We start from the raw sequence: 18,836 nt of genomic DNA on the forward strand, positions 1-18,836 counted from the left end.
TTTTTTGATTAATGGGCCATGCCTTATATCTCGCCATGTCTTTGCATCTGTGCACATCCCAAAGTAGATAGGACATTGCTGCGTATAGAAGGGATGCATCCAATAAATCAATACTGACCAAATGAAAAAAAAAAAAAAGTGAGAGGAAGTAGACTATAGAATTTTTTTCCCAGAGATTTGACTTAAAGTACAGAAGTAAAATGGGCAGATATAGGGATCAAAAAGGTGTGTGTGTGTGTGTGTGTGTGTGTGTGTGTGTGTGTGTGTGTGTTTTAATATGGGAGAAATAAAAGCATGTATTCAGCCAGGAATGATTCTATGGAAAGGGAAACTTTGATGGTGCAGGGAAGAGAGCGGAAAATTGCTGGAACCAAGTTCCTGAATAGATGGGAAGGGATGGGCTTAAGTGGAGCGTGGGCATTCATCCACAGTAAAAAGACAGAGAGAAGACAGGACGCCAGCACAGATGCAGGCAGGTTGGTAGATGCTGTGAGAATGCATACATGTTCTCTCCTCATGGCTTCAGTTTTCTAAGTGAAATAAGCAAGATCATCAGCTGAGAGTGAGAAAGGGGGAGGAGAAAGTGTGAAGGAGTTATCCAAGCAGGTGAAAGAATAAAATATTGTAGGATTCTGGGTGGTACCAAGGGTTCCCTTGGGTTACTGATAATGACTTTAAAGTGAGCCCATCTGTGATTGTACAATTTGAGTCTCCAGTCATGGTCAGCCTCTCAGGTTTTGGCATGGAGAAGGCAGAGAGTTGGCGGGTGTTTTTTTCAGTGGATATCATGGAGGGAACTGACGACAACTGCGAGTGAACGAAGATAATGGATTGTGAGCAAAGTGAGGACATGGGTTGGGGCAGGGAGGAGAGACGGTGAAAAGGTAGTAGGATCTCTGACTTGTGTATCCTGGTGGAATCAGAATATTAACAGGGGTGAGCTGGGAAAAGAGGAGTTGGTAGTGAGTTGAATGTACAAATCTTGAAATTGAGATTGTGCATTCCTATTAGGACAATATTCTTGAGAATGGCTTGGTTTGAATATAAGATGGAAGGGGCTTCAGTTCCTTGGACCTGCTGTTCTGTATTTTGGGGCAAGTTGTTTAATCAGTGGTTCAGTTTCCTCATTTGTCAAGTGGTAATTATAGTAGTTCCTAATTCATCGAGTTATTAAGAGGACTAAATGAGTGAATGAGTGTAAAGTCTTCAACAGTGCCTGGCACATGGTAAGCATTTAATAAGCATTAGCTGTTACTGTTGTTACTTCTCTAGGTCTTAGGTGGTGCCAGGGTCCATGTGAAAGAACTGAGGAATAGTCCCTGGGGCCAGTGACACTTCTTGAGGAGCCAGATGGCCCAACAGTAATTAATTGGAATCCACTTTTGTTGAAAACGTGGGGCCCAGTCACCACCCCCACCCCCACACACTTCCTTCAGTGATGGCCTAATGGCAAGCCCTGGTTTCTGTCCCTGCTGTGAGTTAGCTCTGTGACGGTGGTTTTACCTGAGGTCCTAAGGCTTCTGTGATTGATACCGAGGAGCAAATTAAAACCACGTCCTGTGAATGTTGCTTAGAGGGCCTGAGATGTGTCTATACAGGGGCACTGGAAAATGGGTGTGGACAAAGCACAAATAACTATCACCACAGTCCTGGATTTCTGGGAACCTATGTGCAAATTATGTCAAGTTCTAGAACTCTGCAGGAATGAGCTGTAGTATCCTTTTTTGAGATCTTTTTGTCTCCATTGTCACTTATAGATTGTCAACTTTTCATACTCCCTTAGATCAAGAAGTTATTTTGTTATATTGATGAAGACTGTGTGCTTTTAAAGTCTTTTTTTTTTTGATCTAGAGGAGACATTATTAAATATCGTTGTGGTATTCTTAAATTCTCCAAAGGTGAGTCAGAATTATACTCCGTGTTAAATAAGATGCAGCAAAGCTCTTTTTATTTGATGCTGTCCATGCTTTATGTAAGATGTTTTAGGGCTTATTCTACTATGAGAGCTCTAGGAGACTCCAAAAGAACAGTTGACAAATGGAAGGTTGGACCCTGAATTTAATACATATCTTTTGAATATTAGGATATTGGTTTACTGGACAGCGTTAGAGTTTTAAAATCTAATTTTGAGACTGTTACCCAGGAAATTGATGAAATCGAGACATGATCAGCCAGGGTGGATAAAAGACGCCCAGGGCATTTAGCCAAGACTGTCAGAGAGTAAGAAGGAACTTGTGCCCATCTGTCATTTCTCTTCGGGTTGCATAAATGCCACTATTAAGATTGACAGGACTGAAGAGGTAAGGCCCCCTAACTACTGGACTCCTGCACCCTGGCAAAGAGTCATTGCCAAGGAGGGCTTGTCATCTTGACTCCTTAGTGATTGGGTGTTGGGGTTACAGTTTGTTAACATTCTCCTGTGTTAGGAAACCCACTGTAGAAATCAGGACGAGAGAGCAGGGTCTGTTTTGGTTAATTGTTACCTTATCTTCCTGCAAAATAGGATCTAATTCAGCTTGTGAGGATATACAGAACTATAGGATGTAAGTTTGAAATAGGAGAGAGAGAGGAGATGGGGGACAGGAAGGGGGCAAGATGGAAAGATTTTCCTAGAGACTGAACAGCTTGAATGTTGAGAGATGATGAGAGAGATGGGGCTGTCTCTCCTCCTGACTGTCTAGGTAGCAAGCGCAGTTCAGGAAAGCTGTTCTATGTAGCCCAGCACCACAGTGACCACTGCTCAGCTCTCTGCTTCTCTCTTTCCCCCAACCCAGGACAGATGGGAAGACTGAATGGGACATTGCTTCTGGAAGTCCTTCAGGTCTTCTTTTCCTGGAAGTCCTTCAGGAACATTGATTTCTTAGCTGCACAGTTACTAGTTATCGGGTAGCACTGATTTCAGGAAGTCCTCAGCTATAAAGGACTTGGAGTATTATGTTCTATGTTGTGACTTAAAAATGGATCCATTAGCTTTAAGAGCAGTGGAGCTGTTAGATATCATTCTTATAAAAACTTAGGGCTGTGTTCTCCATTTCTATTTTGGGAAAGTTTTTTTATTTGCGAGCATGCTGTTCAAAGGTTTTCTCTTCAATGATGCCTTCCTGTACTTACCCTGAAGAGCTCATTTTCTTTCTACATCACCTTTTTATCTCATATGTATTCATCTTATACGCATGATCATCTCACCACATTATATTTCAACTCTGTGTCTGGTAAACTGTGGGTGCCCCACGGTTAGGGAAAAGTTTCAGTCATTTGTGTTTTCCTACACTCCCCAAGACAAGATCTGACATGACATATAAAGAATATATGTAGTGGGTATTCCACAAATGTTAAGTGAATGAACGGTATCACAGTTTTAGAGCCTACATCCATTCTGGATATAGGTGAATATTCTGAATGTAGACCCTAAACCTGAAGCTGGGATGCTGTGTTCATTGGCAAATTCTGTGCCCTTTTTTCTCACGGGTGATGGAGCAGCTGCCTGATGTGTTTCATGGTGATCACACGTGTGCTGTGTTTGATCGCTTGTTGATAATGTGTGGTGACACGTGTCATCATGGGATGGCTGCTTTGGTTCCAAGGTCGTTTCTTTCCTTTGGTTGAGCGTAAGTGGGTTTTACATTTTAAATGCTAGCTTATGGAACCTGGTGGCTCGTGTTTTATTATGTACGTTCTGGGGCATTTATCATTGTCTGACCTCTGCAACCCCTGGTTTCCATTTAGACCAAATGCAATGCGTGCGCGGCAAGTGCTGGATTGATATTTAGCGTATCTAATGTGCAGTGAGCAGCCTCTGGCTGAGTCTTGACGCTTCCTTTTTTGCTGCAAAATTGTAATTTCTAACTCGTCTCAGAAACTTCATTATACTTTTTCACCTCACAAATCTGATTGCTCTCAAGGAAAGAATTATTTTAAAAGTGTACAGACTATCATTCGGTGAAAAAATTTTAAGAGATTAACCAGTCTTTTCCGTTACATTTAGTTTAAAGTTTCCTTCTTGTTTTCTTTACCTGGCTTTTTAATGACTGGAAATCATTCTGGAGGGGAAAACAGACAGACAATGATTTGGTTTGAGGAAAATGTTTGTAAAGTTTGTTTTGGGGGGAGATGATGATGTTAAAAGGGGACTCTCTTGCAATTTCTGTCTTTTACTAGTTTCAAGATGAGATTAGACAGAGGAGGAAGACCAGAGGCCTCTTCCCTCCCCTCCTTTCTTGCCCCAAGCACTTAGTGCAGTGTAAGGCCTAGTATTATGTGTGCCTTGACATCTGGAGAAAACTGGGAAGGCCTCTCATGGCCCAACTCCAAGTCTCCTCCCAAAAGTGCTCTTGTGGGTAGGGTCTCCTCCCCAAATAACCCTCCAGGACCCCAGCCAGCTGACATCTTGATTTTGGCCTTGGGAAACCTAGAGCAAAGAAACCAACTCATCTGCAGACCTTGGAGTTAATAAATGGGTGGTGTTGTAAGACTCTACATTTGTGATAACTTGTTATGGCAGCAATAGAAACCTGATGCAAGTGTTTATGGTTGAGTGTGTTTTCCTTGGTTTTATCTTACTTGAAAAATCCAGGGATAGTCAAACCCTTTTGTTTAACATGAATTGCAAGAAACAGTCCACCCACCTAATGTTTCCATTTTGTGGGAAGCAGCCATAGCTTTATATACCTAGAGGAAAGGGTCTGCTCTGTGTCCAACACACAGCTGAGCATTTGAATTGATTTTACTTGATTTGAATGAATCAGTGTTTCCCTGGGAGCCATTTATTTTAACACCAAAGCCACATTTTTAGCCATTGTGGGCTTCAAAGCAGTTCACTGATTATGGCCTCTTCTTCAAATGTATCTTTTTTACTTTAAAAGTGAGTGTTTCTAGACCTTCAAAAATTGAGACGTGATAAGGAGCGGAATAATGAACCTTGTGTCATAAGTTGCTACCCGTTTATATTGGATACCTTTTGAAAAAGTTGGAAAATCTGAAACTGCTCTAGAAGTGGCAAATAGTGAAGATTATGTGTACATGAATAGAGTTAAGTATTGTAATAAAATCTTACAATAAAATGATTATGACATTCATTTAGGATGAATGATTTTTATATGTAATTAGGAATAAAAGGTAAGGGGATTATGTAAAATATTATAATTACTATTTATAATTACTGCTACTGTTATATAGCAGAGCAAGCATTTCTGCCCTTAGTGGAGGGGCAGGGAAAGGGAAGCTGGGCAGGAAGGTTCTCTTAGACTCCTTTTGTGGCTTGTGATTCTTGACCCAGTGTGGTCAGGAGAGTGTGAATGATTCCACCAGGACAAACACAAGAGTGCTAGGAATGAAGTGGCTCAAGGTGGACCAGCTCCTACGGCCCTGCTATGAGAATTGCTCCTTCTTCATCCGGGAATATGAGAACATGGAAACTGGTTAGCTCAGCCCTTGGAATCTCCAGCATTTGGCCAGAACAGCAGGGTAAAGTTTCCACCTTGCCCACCACCCCTGACTTTCCAGGCAGTGGGATCCCTTCGACTGTGTGCTTCTATGGGAGCCCCGGGTGTCCCCTTTGTACTTGGTTTGCTTCTCCCCTGCGCTTCCTCCACATGAAGATGAGGCAGAAGGCTTGTTTCTTTTTCTTTCAGTGACTTTATTTCACAAAGGTGAGATTTAAAGGAAGGCCTCTCCACAGAGCCCCCAATTCTCCCATCACTGTCTAAAATTCTATTCATCAAAAATTAATTTGAATTAATAAGCAAGTACCTTAGACTGGCTAATGGCACTTATTAAGAATGACCATCACACCTTAATAATAATCATCACTAGCGTGTGTTGCATGCTTAGTGTGAGCCAGGGGCTATTCTGAAGACTTTGCATGACTTAGTTGATTTAACCCTCCTAGCAAGCCTACGAAGACGGTTCAGAGAGAGAGGTCCAGTAACTGGTTCCAAGTTCCATGGTGATAATGAGGGGAGAGCCAGGACAGAATCCAGACCGGTCTGCTCTGGGACTCGAACCCTCAGTCACTGTGCTGAGCCACCTCTCCTGGATTACTTAATGAGGATGTGATTTGATTTGGTTGCTTTCTTCTTTACATCTAGCAGCAATACCTATAAGGGATGGGACTGGACATGAAAAGAGTAAAGACATTTTAGGGGTAGACATGTCTGTAGGGGAATTGTTATAGGGACTCTGGAAAGAGATTGGGGGGCATTCTCTGCAGCCGTTGTTTTCCCACCAGAGACGGTAAGAAGCTCACTCACTAGCATCTTGATGTTACTGATCTTATAACCAGTACGAGAATTCAACTAAGAACCCAGCATGGGCTCTCTCCTGTTTCTCTTCTCTGCTTCTCTCCAAACGCTGACATTTTTCTTTTCTTTTAATGTCCTAGCAGCAGAAAACTCTTATGTAAGTTTATGTGTATATATCATAAATGAAATGTTTTACTTATGATTTAAATGTTATTTAAAAAAATAACACTTTCCAAATACTCTTGAAGCGAAGGCCAATGAAAAGCAACTAATTTCTGTAATTACCCTTTTCTTCCTCACACAGTATTGGCTGGATCCTGCGAAAACCCTAGCGGAACACAAAGAACTGATCAACAGTAGGTATTTGATTTTAACTTTGTTCAAATTTGAAAATAATATAATGTCCATGATTAGATGGGTGCAGAAATGGGCTTTAATACTACGTAGGTGAATATTAGCACTTGAGTGCCAGAATATGGAGATGGGTGTTTGTACGTCGCCAGGTCTCTGCAAACTCTGATTAGATTTGTGTAGATGAAGACTCTGAGTGGATCTGAGTATTGAATTTGGATTTTGTGTGCACCTGGCCTGGACTTTTGTCTGTGACTTTTCCACTGTCTTTAAAATTTCACCTTCAGACAGAAAAGGCAGAGAGGCACTGGTTTGAAAAAGAGGTGGACATTCGACCTTTTAAAGTGCTTGGGTTTCTTGGGTTAAGGAGTGGTCTTGCCCTTCACATTATTCAGTTGGCTGAGTCGGTAATTAAGGAGTGCCCTCGTAACCTGAAAGGTTGCTGTGACTTCAGAAAGGACCCATCTGTTTTGGTTTTAATTTTATCAATGTGCATCTTACTAGGTGACTCGGAGTCTAATTAAGGTTATATTCATTAACGTTAATTTCCATAACCCAAGTTTTTATTTACAAATGTGCATGTGCACACACACTTGCAGCCCTTAAGTATGCAGAAGAGTAGTTATTTTTAAATCGTCTTTATTAAAATTATGGTAAAATATCGGTATATAACATAAGGTATACCACTTTGACCACTTGGGGGTGTACAATTCAACAACGTTAAGTACATTCACATTGTTGTGCAACCATTACCACTGTCCGTCTCCAAAATGTTTGCCATCTTCCCAAACTGAAACTGTATCATTAGACCATTTTGTTTTAATGTACAAATTATTGCTAATAAGATCTAGTGGATTCTTCTGGCCTCTCTTACCCCCATTCTGAGTCTGTACTTTCCATGTGTATTGGCTCACTCCCTGTGGTAAAATGGGTCACATGATGCTTTACGGACCCCAAGGGCAGGAACCGAGCTGTGCCTCAGAAAGGAACTGGGAGCTAAGAACTGCAGAACGAACAGTCAGGGACTCAGTGAGTACTGTTTCTCTGAACATCAGCATCATTTTTGTTTCTGTCTGTGGCCTGGCTCTCTTTAAGCCTCCTCAGTTTCCAAGTTACAGCTCTAGCCACAGGCAGAAGTGCACTGACTGTCTCTGAATTGCAATTCCGAATTCTAGGGCGGGTGTCGGACAAGCCCAGTTTGAGTCAGTAGCTCACTTCAGTCCTGTCAGCTATGTCTAGGCTTTTTGCAAGGTCAGTGCAAACATAGCCGCTAGGGGCCAGCATTCTGGATGGGAGTGGGCAACAGGTTTCAAAGATGGGGCTGGAGGCCTCAAAATATATACCTTAGACATCATCAAGTTCTGCCTACTCAGCCTACACAGGAGTAAATCCTAATCAGAAACAGCTTATGACCTGCCATGGATGAGACGCTGCTTGACAGCAGAGGGATGACTGAAGTCCTGACCTTCTGACTTCTAATACCACGTGCTTCCTGAGTGAGCAAACTGCCCACTAAAGGCTGAGGAGAAGCAGGAGGTTCATGTGATTAGATGTGAATGCAGAAAACTTCCAAGAGGTATCCTCGTGTGAATGGTGGGCACTCCAGTTTAACAAGTCTCATCCCTTGGGATCTAGAAATCTGCACTTTTCCAAAATATTCAGGTATAATAATAAATACAGTAAATATCTGTCTTGTCCATTTGAACCACTTATTTTATTACCAGTTCAATTAGAAAAATGGTACAGATGAACCAGTTTGCAGGGCAGAAAGAGAGACACAGATGTAGAGAACAAACGTATGGACACCAAGCGGGGAAAGCGGCGGGGGCACGTGGTGGTGAGGGTGGTGGTGTGATGAATTGGGCGATTGGGATTGACATGTATACACTGATGTGTATAAAATGGATGACTAATAAGAACCTGCTGTATAAAAAAATAAAAAAAATACCAGTCCAAAAATTTCAGGAATTGTTATTTTAAAACAAATGCAAAGGTTTTTTATAAGAAAAAAGTTGAGATTTCTACCCAAATGATGAAGAAAAATAGAAATTATTTTATTTAAGGTGTATTATTCAAGTGTTCCTAAGAGCATTTGAAGTATCTATTTCATTACATGGCATGAAATATTATGTTTAATATCTATAATCTGTAATGCAATTACTTTCTCATCCTAAATAAATGTCATCCTATTAAAAATTTGATGTACAGGAAGAATAAAACACTGATATTACAATTGAAGAAAAGTTATGTAAGTGAATAATGCATAATTTTTTATCTCATAAGATAGTTTGATAATTAATGAGGGAGAATGGCTCTCACATCTCCAGCAGATAAGTCAGAAGGAATATCTGTAAAAATGACAGAATATTTGCTAGTCGTCAGGATTCTCATAGGTGCTTTATGATTTAGTTATCCTTAGCTAATGGGAGACTATTATCATTAAAGGCCTTGAAATTAGTCTTCACAAAAGGTAGATTAGAGGATTCCCAGTTTCTGGCTTCTATTTTGCTAGAGTAAGACAACATTAACTTACTTTACATAAGGATTTCTTAAAGGTAGACTCTGTGGAAAGACGTAGATCAAGATGATAATCTAGGAATTTACTTCATCAGCACCTGATATTTATAGTCAGTCTTAGGCTAGGGAGCCAAAAAATACCTGGGTAGACATATCCTTGCTCCAAAATCTCCATTTCTCTAGCCTTTGATTGATCTATAAAACAGTGATGTGTAGATGAAGTATTTGCTTGCTCTAAAGGTGTTATAATATTTTCCCTGAGAGCCTGTATGCAATAGTGGCCAGCAGGCACTGAACTCTAAGTACTAGCAAACGTGGTTCTCATCATTGGGATCTTGGGCGAGTTGCTTTACCTCCTTGGAGCTTTTCCTGCCTTGCGTATGTTACCAGATGCTTGTTGGGAATCAGATGTTTAGGAAACATTTTTGCACATTATCAAATACAGTCGAATAGTAATTTATATATTTGGACACCAGACACTTTGTATGTAAGTGGGAAAGGGAGGGCTGATTTGGGCCAAAAGTCCTTAAAGAAAATTAGTCCAAACAATGTTTTTCATTATATATTTTTCAAACTTCTGCTTAACTGCTCATCACTAAATACATTTCAGCTATCTAGGCTTGGTCAATAGGGTGCAATCTGTCATGTTCCAGAGAATAAAAGCAACTCTGGAGTCTGGACAAGGCCTTCCTCCCTTTGTGCACCATCTCAGCAGCATCTGTGCTCATTCTGCCCCCAGATGCCAGCCCTGGTGTCCTGCAGGTGCAGGTGGACCCATCTGCTCAGTAACACAGAGTTTGATTGGCACAGACCAGCAGCGGGTGGACTTCCTGGCTTTTCTAAATACTTAACAGTCAGTGCCTCCTTGACATCTGTGTTCAGGGGTAGAGGTCTGTTTGTCAGAAATAAAATAAGGAAACATAGAACTCGGACATATGGAATCAACTCTAACCGTAAATTGTAACGAAGTTTCTTTTAAAATTTAGTTTCTAAAACAGCTCCAGCCTAAGGCGTGCCTTACACAGGAAGGCGTAGCTTAGGGGAGCAGGGCGAGGCCCTAGTGTTGCTTGTCTTCTGTGTGCCAGGAACAGGGGTTTTATACACATAGCTTGTGTGTCATAATAATAATAAATAATAACATAGTTCATATATTATAAGGTCATTATGGCTTTGTTATCTGTTGTTCTATGTAACTTCCTCTCCCCAGCTTCTAAATTTGTGACTTTATTTACTTAGTTAAAAATGAAAATAAACTGTATGTCTGTTATACAGTATCAGAGACTTGGGATAACAGTGTGTGGGTGGAAGTATTTTTGCACAGGTGCCTGTTTCATATCTTTTTTATTTGTGTGGGAGAGCTTTTGTTGGAGAAAATAATTAGAAACTATGACCACCGATTGGTGCACCAGGTAACAAATCCATTTTAAAACAGATTTAATATAAGATCTAGTTACCACATTGCTCAGAAGTATGCAGTTTTGGAAACAGTGCAGGTTATATTTGTACCTTCTGAAATAGAAATATTTCTAGTGAAAATATAATGTGGCTGGCAAACGAAGGGGCTTGTGTCCTCTTGCACAGTGTGAGTGTTTAATCATATTTTATATTTTCCCAGGTACAATTCCAGATTTTGTTTCATATATATTTGGTATTTGTGCATGTAGTTCTTCTGTGTGTGGTAAATGACTGAGATGAGAAATGTGTTCTTAAATATGTAAGAACATATTTTTAGATTCAGAAAAGTTTAAGAATGAAACAAATATTGCTCCTAATCCTACCACATAGCCTCACTGATAATTTTGTTTTTAAATGGTAAGAGATATACATGATAAGAAATTTCTGACTTATCAGTTTTGCTAAAAGTAGAATTTAAATGTTCTCACTGAAAGGAAAAGTTAGTTTGTGAGGGGATGGATGTGTTAATTAACTTGCTGGGGAGAAATGCTTTCACAATGTATACTTTTAAATATCTTATAATTTAATTTGTCAATTATACCTCAATAAAGCTGGGCAAAAGAAGTTTACAGCCCCTCTTCCCAAAGTTTACCACTCTTGGTAATTTCTTATGCATTCTTCTGTTGGGGTGTGGGCCCATATTTTAACAGATAACTTTCTTTTACACACAGAAGGAGTCATATTTCTGCAGTCAGAAATAGAGCTTGGTGATCTTTTCCCATCAGTACGTAAAGTTCCCCTCTGCCCATTTAAACGGTTGAATGGTACCCTGTGTATGTCCTGTGGTTGACTTAAATGGTCCACCTGCTGCTGAGCATTTAAATTGTTTCCACCATTTTGCAGATTTGGGGGGTACTTTTTGCAATACTTAGGTGGTTTTTAAAACTATTCATTTTGTTTATCAGTAATCTTTCTTCATTATGAAAAATACATATGTTGTAGAAAATGTGAAAAATGGAAAAATTAGAAATAAATAAAACTTGTGCTTATCTCACTAACCAGAGATGAGAAGAACTGGCAATATTCTAATGTATTTGGTCCTGTCTTTTTTCTTGTGTTTATGAGCACATAGACCCATACTACATAGATAACTACATAGTTGAAGCCTTACTATTGCCCAATTCTGAACCCTTGTTTTTTCATTTTGCATTTTCTGTCTTTAGAAATTCTTGGTGAGTGTAATTTTTTAAACAACTTTGTTGAGGTATCTTTGACATAAAAAATTTGTATATATTTAAGGTGTACAACTTGATGTTTTGACAGACGTATACATTGTGAAAAGAGTACCATGTCAAGCTAAATAATTTATCTATAACCTCGGCATAGTTACCGGGGTGGGAGTGGGGTGAGAAGATTTAAATTAAGATCTATCCTCTTAGCCAATTTCAAGTATGTAATACAGTAGTAGTGTACAATAGTTAACTATCGTCCCCAAACTCTACATTAAATCACCAGAACTCATTCATCTTGCATAACTGACACTTTTTACTGTTTGACTGACAGCTTCCCACCTCTCCCTCCTCCTGGCCCTGGGCAGCCACCATTCTACTCTCTGCACTTAGGCATGTGACTGTTTTAGTTTCCACATATAAGTGAGATCAGGCACTATTTGTTTTTTTGTGTCTGGCTTGTTGCACGTAGCTTAATGTTCTCTAGGTTCATCCATGTTGTCACAAATGGGAGGATTTCCTTCTTTTCATGGCTGAATAATATTACATTGTGTATATATATCCCATTTCTTTGTGCACATTCATCTACTGATAGGTTGTTTCCATGTCTTGGCTTTTGTAAATAATGTTGCAGTGAAAATGGGGGTGCATACATCTCTTGGAGATCCTGATTTCATTTCCTTTGGATAAATACCCAGTAGTGGGATTGTTGGCTCATATGGTAGCTCTGTTTTTAACTTTCTGAGGAACTTCCATACTGTTTTCGCTAATGGTTTGATCAATTTCCATCCCACCAACAGTGCACAAGGCTTCCCCTTTCTCCACATCCTCATCAACACTTTTGTCTTCTTTTTTTTTTTTTTTTTTTGGCGGTACACGGGCCTCTCACTGTTGTGGCCTCTCCCATTGCAGAGCACAGGCTCCGGACGTGCAGGCTCAGCGGCCATGGCTCACGGGCCCAGCCGCTCCGTGGCATGTGGGATCCTCCTGGACCGGGGCACGAACCCGTGTCCCCTGCATCGGCAGGCGGACTCTCAACCACTGCGCCACCAGGGAAGCCCCACTTTTGTCTTTTTGACAATAGCCCTTCTTGTAGCTGTGAGGTTGGCATCTCACTGTGGTTTTGATTTGCATTTTCCTGATGATTAGCCGTGTTGAATATCTTTTCATGTATCTTTTGGCCATTTGAATGTCTTCTTTGGAAAAATGTTTATTTAGGTTCCATTATTTTAATTGGGTTATTTGGTTTTTTGCTACTGAGTTGTATAAGTTCCTCATATATTTTGGATATTAACCCCTTGTCCAGTATATGGTTTGCAAATATTTTTGCTGAGTGTAATTTTTAGTAGTTGTGTAATATTACACTACTACTTTGACTAATTTATAATGTGAAATTTAATTTCTATTTCTTATTTTTAGCTGGACCTCCGTATACTTTGTATTTTGGTATTAAATTCTATGCCGAAGATCCATGTAAGCTTAAAGAAGAAATAACCAGGTATAGTACTGACTTTGCTTTTGATCAGTACATGTATGACATATACAAAAGGCTTTATTTAAAACAAATTGGGGTCAAATATTTGGATGGGTGTCTGCAGGCATTTTGTAATGGGACTACTGTGAGAGTTAAATTTAAACTAGCATTGCGTGAGGCAGTTCAGTGTCTGACGATAGATGTGTTTGAACAATGGAATGGACCTGGGTGACATGATAATAGATTCTGCATCTGCTGTGATGGGATATTTCTGTATTGTTACTGTGAAGGATGCATTCAGTCTTTGTAGTCCTGTAAACGTAGCCATCTGAACTGCATAAATGGAGGATATATATATTTTTAAATTTATTTTATAGAAGTACAGTTGATTTACAATGTTTTGTTAGTTTCTGCTGTACAGCAAAGTGATTCAGTTATACATATACATATATATTCTTCTTCATATTCTTTTCCCATGGTTTGTTACAGGATATTGAATATAGTTCCCTGTGCTATACAGTAGGACCTTGTTGTTTATCCATTCTATATATAATAGTTTGCATCTGCTAATTCCAAACTCCCAATCCCTCCCTCCCCCACCCCACCTCCCCCTTGGCAACCACAAGTCTGTTCTCTATGTCTGTGAGTCTGTTTCTGTTTCGTGGATAAATTCATTCATGTAGAGACAGTATTTTGATGCTGAGTTTGCATACGTAATTATAAACTTGAAGAGCCACTCACTTCTCTTTAATTGTTGTAGCTTAAATATCAGCTGTTCAGGGATTTCATTCATCTCTATGGAAAATGAAAAGATAATTGCTTTTAGTATTAAGGGAGAGGAAAAACCCAGTGTTTTTTAATGCATTACTTTACCTTTGTCATCAAATATCTTATTTCAGTTAAGACAGAATTTCTGATTCGTATTGATTATATTGTTAAAGCAGCCCACACCAACATTTGAAAATGGCTTATAAAGAGCAGACAATAGCATTATGTTTTCACTTATTCCACTAGTGACCTGCCTGCATGTGATAGCAAAAACAGAAGCGTTTTCCCTAACTTAACTCTAAATGGTCAGTTTTCCTAGTGAGCCCATCATTGGCTTGAGTAAAGCCTAATGCATTGCTCAGAAAATTGGAAATCATCTCCTTGATAACTAAGACAGTTTATGGTCTTGTTTCTATTCTATCCTTTCATCTTTTTCCTTAGACTTTCTTTTGTCTTGATTCTGCACTGCACACAGAAGAGTGAGAAGAGGGTCAGCTAATCAGACCTTTTCTCTTCCGCTCTGAAGTGCTGTAATTAGGCCTCATTTGTAGAACTGTGCTGACATCTGCTTTGCGTCTCCTATCACCACATTGTTAACGAGCACTTGCAAAGGCAGGGCTAGAATTTCGTGAAGAGTCTTTGCATTCAAGAGGGATTTCTGAGTTGAGGGCTTATGGGGAAACTGAGTCCAAGTGGTATAAATGCACATTTATATCTGTAACTCATTAGGGAATTACAGGGCACAACATTTTATGAAAATACAAGGAAAGTGCTTCATTTTCATGTTATCAGTAACCTCTCTGTGCTCAATTTCCTCACCTGTAATATTGGAGATGTACCTGTATCGTAAGGTTTTTGTAAGCATTAAATGGAATAATGTTTGTAAAGCTCTTATAAGTTGGTTGTTTCGGCTCATAGTTAAGTGCTTTCGGCTCGTAGTTAAGTGCTTGATAAATGCTAGCACTTATTATTTCGTTCTCTCTTGCTCTGGTGGTTCAGTGAGTTACGTCTTTTTGTGTGTGTGTGTGGTACGTGGGCCTCTCACTGCTGCGGCCTCTCCCGTTGTGGAGCACAGGCTCCGGACGCGCAGGCTCAGCGGCCATGGCCCACGGGCCCAGCCGCTCCGCGGCACGTGGAATCCTCCCGGAATGGGGCACAAACCTGCGTCCGCTGCATTGGCAGGCGGACTCTCAACCACTGCACCACCAGGGAAGCCTTTTTTTTTTTTTTTTTTGCTGCGTTGGTTCTTCGTTGCTGCGCACGGGCTTTCTCTAGTTGTGGCGAGCGGGGGCTATTCTTCATTGCAGTGCACGGGCTTCTCATCGTGGTGGCTTCTCTTGTTGCGGAACATGGGCTCTAGGTACGTGGGCTTCAGTAGTTGCAGCACTCGGGCTCAGTAGTTGCGACACACAGTCCCTAGAGTGCAGGCTCAGTAGTTGTGGCGCATGGGCTTTGCTGCTCTGCGGCATGTGGGATCTTCCCGGACCAGAGATCGAACCCGTGTCCCCTGCACTGGCAGGCCGATTCTTAACCACTGCGCCACCAGGGAAGTCCCCCAGTGAGTTACATCTTAAATGAGAGTTAGATTCCAAAAGATACTTGATTTAGTATTAAGAAGGGGGGAAAAGAGCAGTGTTTTATAATGCATTACTTCACATCTGTTTACCAAATACTGATGATGAAGAGAAATTTCCCTTTAGAATCTACTAACAGCTCATTAGCAGAACATATGGATTTGTGTGTAATCTACAACCACACAATATATTGAATACAGCCTTTTTTTCCTCAAGTTTTAGACCATTTCATGTAAAGAACCAGATGATATTGTTGGCTTAGTTAGTGGCCATGATCTATAATAATTTGTTTTTATTGTACAAAACATAGAGTCGAATTTAAGTAAGTTAAATGAGCATTTAATGTGATATTATTGTATACTGACTCTTAGTATATCCTAGAGATAAAATCATTGATTTGCATAAATATGCTAACTTAAATGGTTAGGCATAATGGACCTTAAAAAGGGAATGGAGTCAATTACATGAGATAATTTTGGCAAAAGCAAAAACTGAAACCAAAAGACAGAATCCCCCAAAATAAGCTACTAAAGGAAAAGCATACTTAGGCCAGCATTTTCAAGTCGAACATTTATCTTGCTTCCGTTCATTGGAAAATTTTTCCAACCTACTCTGTACTGGCTCTTAGGTTGTTCGTAATTTTTTTCCTTCACTTTCTCTCTTCTATTTCTTTTTTCTTTTTTATGAAATTTAATTTAAAAAATTGAAGTATAGTTGATTTACAGTGTTTCAGGTGTACAGCAAAGTGATTCATTATACATACACATATATATTCTTTTTCGGATTCTTTTCTGTCATAGGTTATTACAAGATATTGAATATAGTTCCCTGTGTTATACAGTAGGTTCTTATTCCATCTATTTTATACATAGTTTGTAATTTTTGATATGAAAAATAAAGCTACAGTAAACATGCTTTTTTTCCCTGAATTTTATTTTATTATTTTATTTATTTTTTCTTTATTGGAGTATAATTGCTTTACAATGTTATGTTGGTTTCTGCTGTACAACAAAGTGAATCAGCTATAAGTATACATATATCCCCATATCCCCTCCCTCTTGAGCCTCCCTATCCCACCCCTCTAGGTCATCACAAATAAACATGCTTTTTTTAAAAAAAAATAATAATTATTTTTATTGTGGTGATTCCATCACCACAATAAAGGACAAAATATAGTACAGAGTCAAACACAGCTCCCTTTTTTTTTTTGGCCACGCGCATGTGGGATTTTAGTTCCCCAGCCAGGGATCAAACCTGCACCCCCTGCATTGGAAGCACAGAGTCTTAACCACCGGGTCACCACCAGGGAAGCCCCTAAACATGCTTTTACTTATTCTTCCATGTATAGTTTTTTTTTGAAATTCACACAATTTCATACATACGTTTACAGACCTCTTTCACCATCTAACCCATTTGTTTTACTCCCACCCTTGTGGATGACTACCCAGCTTGTTTCCTTTTTAAAATTATATGTGATGCTGCATTGAATCTTCTCATGTAGATAAATTATCATGCTAGATGACGTATTCCAGAAGGACATTGTATCTAGGGGGAAGATTTTTTAGATGAATGGGATACATTAAAAAATAAGGCTTCAGACTATGAAAAATATAAGTTAATAGAATTGCTTCAACTGGGAGTACCTGCTATGTGCTCTAAAATGTTTTCTGAATAGATGAAGTTGGGGGACTCTGAGGTCATATATCCTACCCTCCATTTTTATAAAAAGTTCCTGAGATGTTAGCCAGCTTCTTTCTTCTTAAACATTTTAAAGAGAGGAAACCTTACTGCTTCACAAAGCAGTTGGAAGTTCAATAAGAAATAAAAGATCTCTGGAACTTCTGTCATCAGCACTAGGTTTTCGCGAAATAAATCTAATCTCTTTTCTCTTTATCAGTTTTTAAAATAATTTGTGTCCTCATGACATCTGTTAAACTTATTTTCAATTCTGATTCAAAATATTATGACAGCCTTCCATGTATTATATGTCATGCGTAGCTATCTTCTGCAGATTCGATAAGCATAATGCACATATTCGTTAAGAAGGCAGCCTTTGGAGGCAGACAGGCTGGGGTTTGCAGCCTTGCTCTGCCACTCACTGGTTGTGTTATCTTGAGAAGATTACATAACCTTTTAAAGTCTCAGTTTTCTCATCTGTAAAATGGCATTATAGTATTTCTTCAGAAAGATGATGGGGGACTTCCCAGGTGGTGCATTGGTTAAGAATCCACCAGCCAATGCAGGGGACATGGGTTTGAGCCCTGGTCCGGGAAGATCCCACATGCCTCGGAGCAGCTAAGCCCATGCGCCACAACTACTGAGCCTGTGCTCTAGAGCCCGTGAGGCACAACTACTGAAGTCCGCGCGCCTAGAGCCCATGCTCCGCAACAAGAGAAGGCACCTCAATGAGAAGCCCGCGCACTACAACGAAGAGTAGCCCCTGCTCGCCGCAACTAGGGAAAGCCTGCACGCAGGAACGAAGACCCAACGCAGCCAAAAATAAATAAATAAAAGATGATGGAGGAATATATAAGATAATACATGCCAAGTACTTACCATAATGCAAAAATGAAGTGTTCAGTAGATGGTAGGGGTAGTTAAAATAGAAATAATGATTATCTTATATTTTAAAATTACTGACTAAAAAATTAGGGAGGAAAAGACCAACTTGGAGCCCTGAGGATAGGTCTTCCAGGTTGAAGTCAATCCATTAATCAGAGTATCCTACTACTGCCCTCTAGCCTGCATTTCTTGAATTTGTACATAAAGACAGAATTCACTCACTCACTCACCCTCCTTTCAATACTGTGTGGAGCATTGTTGTCCAGTGCACTGAGGACAAGGAGATTCTATAGTGACCAAAAGAGAGCTATGGTTTCAGTCCTCCAGAGAGAGAAGACGCAGAGTGAGTGGGTCTGAGTGATTGAGTCTGCCTGTTGCTTTGCTGACAACCCTATGTGTGATGACACTGAAATTTTAACTCTTTCTATAAAGAGAATAATGTTAGTTCCAAATGACTTGTTCATGATGAATACATTTTAGCTTCTGAAAACAGGTGTTTGTTTTTTAATATTTTATTGTACTTTGTTGGGGATTGACATTAAGCTCGTCAATTATTTATTATTATTATACTGGGTAATCCATATCCTTCTCTTTGTTAAGGTTAGTGTGTTTTAGCTTCTTTATGAGCTGAGTGTTGTACACATTCTCTTCCGGTGTCCCTGTCTCCTTCTCTAAGTGAGGTTAATGGGTCTCAACACATCTGAGTTGAGCTGTGGGTCACATTTCA

General features: G+C 39.7%; 1 protein-coding gene across 4 annotated transcripts in view; it reads left to right on the plus strand.

Moving 5' to 3' along the window:
* Positions 1-18,836, plus strand: part of EPB41L4A (erythrocyte membrane protein band 4.1 like 4A) — a 255,483-nt gene that overhangs the window by 127,998 nt on the left and 108,649 nt on the right. For all 4 annotated transcript variants that reach the window (XM_079915313.1, XM_079915310.1, XM_079915311.1 and 1 more), the window contains 2 exons: positions 6,544-6,595; positions 13,151-13,229. In XM_079915313.1, the coding sequence (XP_079771439.1) occupies positions 6,544-6,595; positions 13,151-13,229 (131 nt within the window). The remainder of the gene's footprint in view (positions 1-6,543; positions 6,596-13,150; positions 13,230-18,836) is intronic.

The sequence above is a fragment of the Stenella coeruleoalba genome (assembly GCF_951394435.1).
Source record: "Stenella coeruleoalba genome assembly, chromosome: 3".
Classification (NCBI taxonomy): Eukaryota; Metazoa; Chordata; class Mammalia; order Artiodactyla; family Delphinidae; genus Stenella; species Stenella coeruleoalba.